General features: G+C 47.8%; 1 protein-coding gene across 1 annotated transcript in view; it reads right to left on the bottom strand.

The window, feature by feature from the left end:
* The window catches only part of LOC134058701 (disco-interacting protein 2 homolog C-like), an 82,255-nt gene that overhangs the window by 52,238 nt on the left and 25,017 nt on the right, over nucleotides 1-5,000 (bottom strand). The window contains exons 2-4 of the mRNA XM_062515649.1: nucleotides 4,055-4,126; nucleotides 2,765-2,860; nucleotides 323-448 (exon numbers count right to left, since the gene is read on the bottom strand). Coding sequence (XP_062371633.1) covers nucleotides 323-448; nucleotides 2,765-2,860; nucleotides 4,055-4,126 — 294 coding nt within the window. The remainder of the gene's footprint in view (nucleotides 1-322; nucleotides 449-2,764; nucleotides 2,861-4,054; nucleotides 4,127-5,000) is intronic.

Here is a 5,000-nt window from a genome sequence, read left to right as displayed (position 1 = left end):
TGATTAGTTAGGTTACACACACACACACACACACACACACACACACACACACACACACACACATACACATGCACTAATGATTAGTTAGGTTACACACACACACGCACACACACACATACACATGCACTAATGATTAGTTATGTTACACACACACACACACACACACACACACATACACACACACTAATGATTAGTTAGGTTACACACACACACACACACACACACACACACACACACACACACACACACACACACACACATACACTAATGATTAGTTAGGTTACACACACACACACACACACACACGCACACACAGTGTTACCTGGAGGTGTGTAAGCGTCCACTGAGTTGTGCACGAGTAGAGATGAGCGCTTGGACGGCATGGGAACGGCCAACCTCCTCTCCCTCTGACCCAGCAGAGCAGCCTGGACGGCCTCACTGTGCACGTCTACACACACACACACACACACACACCGTTACACACACCGTTACACACACACTCCTCTCCCTCTGACCCAGCAGCGCAGCCTGGACGGCCTCACTGTGCACATCTACAACACACACACACCGTTACACACACACTCCTCTCTCTCTGACCCAGCAGAGCAGCCTGGACGGCCTCACTGTGCACATCTACAACACACACACACACACACACACACACACACACACACACACACACACACACACACACCGTTATACACACACACTCCTCTCCCTCTGACCCAGCAGAGCAGCCTGGACGGCCTCACTGTGCACATCTACAACACACACACACACACACACACACACACACACACACACACACACACACCGTTACACACACACACACCGTTACACACACACCGTTACACACACACACACTCCTCTCCCTCTGACCCAGCAGCGCAGCCTGGACCGCCTCACTGTGCACATCTACACACACACACACACACACACACACACACACACACCGTTACACACACACACACCGTTACACACACACACACACACACACACACACACCGTTACACACACACACTCCTCTCCCTCTGACCCAGCAGCGCAGCCTGGACCGCCTCACTGTGCACATCTACAACACACACACACACACACACACACACACCGTTACACACACACACACACACACACACACACACTCCTCTCCCTCTGACCCAGCAGTGCAGCCTGGACGGCCTCACTGTGCACATCTACACACACCGTTACACACACACACACCGTTACACACACACACACACACACTCCTCTCCCTCTGACCCAGCAACGCAGCCTGGACGGCCTCACTGTGCACATCTACAACACACACACACACACACACACACACCGTTACACACACACACACACACACACACACACACACTCCTCTCCCTCTGACCCAGCAGCGCAGCCTGGACGGCCTCACTGTGCACATCTACACACACACACACACACACACACCGTTACACACACCGTTACACACACACACACACACACACACACACACACACACACACACACACCGTTACACACACACTCCTCTCCCTCTGACCCAGCAGCGCAGCCTGGACCGCCTCACTGTGCACATCTACACACACCGTTACACACACACACACACACACACACACACACACACACACACACACACCGTTACACACACACCGTTACACACACACACACACACACACACACACACACACACACACACACACCGTTACACACACACACACACACCGTTACACACACACACACACACACACACACACACACACACCGTTACAAACACACACACACACACACACTCCTCTCCCTCTGACCCAGCAGAGCAGCCTGGACGGCCTCACTGTGCACATCTACAACACACACACACCGTTACACACACACACACACACACCGTTACACACACACTCCTCTCCCTCTGACCCAGCAAAGCAGCCTGGACGGCCTCACTGTGCACATCTACAACACACACACACCGTTACACACACACACACACACACCGTTACACACACACACACACACACCGTAACACACACACTCCTCTCCCTCTGACCCAGCAGCGCAGCCTGCACCGCCTCACTGTGCACATCTACACACACACACACACACACACACACACACACACACACACACACACACACACACACACCGTTACACACACACCGTTACACACACACTCCTCTCCCTCTGACCCAGCAGCGCAGCCTGCACCGCCTCACTGTGCACATCTACACACACACACACACACACACACACACACACACACACACACACACACACACACACACACACCGTTACACACACACTCCCCTCCCTCTGACCCAGCAGCGCAGCCTGGACCGCCTCACTGTGCACATCTACACACACACACACACGCACACACACACACACACACACACACACACACCGTTACACACACACACACCGTTACACACACACTCCTCTCCCTCTGACCCAGCAACGCAGCCTGCACCGCCTCACTGTGGACGTCTACAACACACACATACACACACACACACACACACACCGTTACACACACACCGTTACACACACACTCCTCTCCCTCTGACCCAGCAGCGCAGCCTGCACCGCCTCACTGTGGACATCTACAACACACACACACACACACACACACACACACACACACACACCGTTACACACACACACACACCGTTACACACAAACCGTTATACACACACACACACACACACACACATACAGCATCTGTGAACACACACAGAAAGAAAGAAACACACACACACACACACACACACACCAGTTATCTCACCAGAGCGATAGCGTTCATCCCGAGATCCTGTGGAGCGTCGCCGATGGTAACGAGGGGATGGAGTGATGGGGGTACGATGTTCATGAGGCTCCGCCCCTACACACACACACACACAGTCAAGTAAACTCACAGGCAAGAATTATAGACAGTGTGTGTGTGTGTGTGTGTGTGTGTGTGTGTTTGTGTGTATGAGCATACGTGTGTGTGTGTGCATGTCTATGTGTGTGTGTGTGTTAGGGCTTTGACTCCGAACTTCGTTATTCGAATATAATTCGAATTTTTGAAAAATATATGATATTTGAACGAATTTTAGGCAGCTCTTAATATTCGAACCTGTTATGAGCATTATTTTTTTGTACATGTGTTTGCATGCAAACGTTGTTTTCAGATTCAGCGGCTTTCTCACATCTGGTAAAGTCGTGAATCATGAGCTCATTAGCAAGGCTATTAGGCTTACTCATCCTCCTGTAGGTGATATAGCGAGTGGTTTGACAAGCCTATTCAGTTTCCCCACGTGTGTGTAAGTTTCAAGGTAAGCTAATAGTAACTTCCTCATTGGGACAGGCCCTTTTAAGTCTTGGAGTTGGAAGACATTGGTATTGAGATGGTCAATCAACTTGAATGCAAGAGTTTTAATCTGTGCAGCATGCTAATCATGCTAACCGGATAATTTAGCTTGTTGTCTTCTATGCGTCATTGCTTTCACGATTGTGAATGTTTAGGATGCATGTCGAGGGACGGGTGTCCATTGAGCACGCACGAGGGAGGACGAGAGAAAGCGGGCCATGGAGAATGAGTTTAGACTACTTAGGCTATACTGTTTGGTAAAGTCCTATGCATAGTGCCTCCACCTGAACAGCGTTATGTCGGTGCAATCAAGCTTCCAGGGATCTTGTTTTCATGGAGACAGACGCGGTCTGCACGGAGTGGAGGGGCTGTGTACGTGTGTGTGTGTGTGTGTGTGTTTGTGTGTGAGAGAGAGAGACACAGACGCATGAGTGACAGAGAGACGGAGGGAGAGCAGGAAAAGGAAATTCAGCTTAATGAATGCTGCGTGTTTTTCCAATAGCATAAAAATAATGGTCAAAATATTATTAACAAATATTCGAATACATTCGAAGTTTGATATTAATAACCAAACGAACTTCGAATACGATTTTTGGCCAAAAGTCAAAGCCCTAGTGTGTGTGTGTGTGTGTGTGTGTGTGTGTGTTTGTGTGTATGAGCATACGTGTGTGTGTGTGTGTGTGTGTTTGTGTGTATGAGCATACGTGTGTGTGTGTGTGCTACCTGGAACTATGGGCAGGAACGGTCTGAGCAGCTTGGCTCTCTTCTTCTCGTAGCCTTTCTGTGTGATGTCACCTGCAACACACACATGATCATCCGTCATGCAGTCAGATTAAGAGTTTATGCACTAGCAATGCTAACCGTTAGCTAACGATACACACATTAATGCAGTCAGATTAAGAGTTTATGCACTAGCAATGCTAACTGTTAGCTAACGATAAACACATTAATGCAGTCAGATTAAGAGTTTATGCACTAGCAATGCTAACTGTTAGCTAACGATAAACACATTAATGCAGTCAGATTAAGACTTTATGCACTAGCAATGCTAACCGTTAGCTAATGATTAACACATTAATGCAATCAGATTAAGACTTTATGCACTAGCAATGCTAACCGTTAGCTAACGATACACACATTAATGCAGTCAGATTAAGAGTTTAAAGCACTAGCAATGCTAACCGTTAGCTAACGATAAACACATTAATGCAGTCAGATTAAGAGTTTATGCACTAGCAATGCTAACCGTTAGCTAAATCAGATTAAGACTTTATTATGCACTAGCAATGCTAACTGTTAGCAACGATACACACATTAACTGTCAGATTAAGACTTTATTATGCACTAGCAATGCTAACTGTTAGCAACGATACACACATTAACATTCAGATTCAGAGTTTATTATGCATTAGCAATGCTAACTGTTAGCAACGATACACACATTAATGCAGTCAGATTCAGAGATTATTATGCACCAGCAATGCTAACCGTTAGCCAACGATAAACACATTAATGCAGTCAGATTCAGAGATTATTATGCACTAGCAATTTCTCAAACTATGGATGAGGAGACTGCTGGTCAAATTGCTGTCACTTGAATATGTTAGCAGTTGAATATGTCAGCAGTTGAATATGTCAGCTGCTGAATATTAACCAGCTGCATGGTGTT

Source organism: Sardina pilchardus, chromosome 2 (genome assembly GCF_963854185.1).
Source record: "Sardina pilchardus chromosome 2, fSarPil1.1, whole genome shotgun sequence".
Classification (NCBI taxonomy): Eukaryota; Metazoa; Chordata; class Actinopteri; order Clupeiformes; family Clupeidae; genus Sardina; species Sardina pilchardus.
This window is presented reverse-complemented; position numbering and strand designations above follow the sequence as displayed.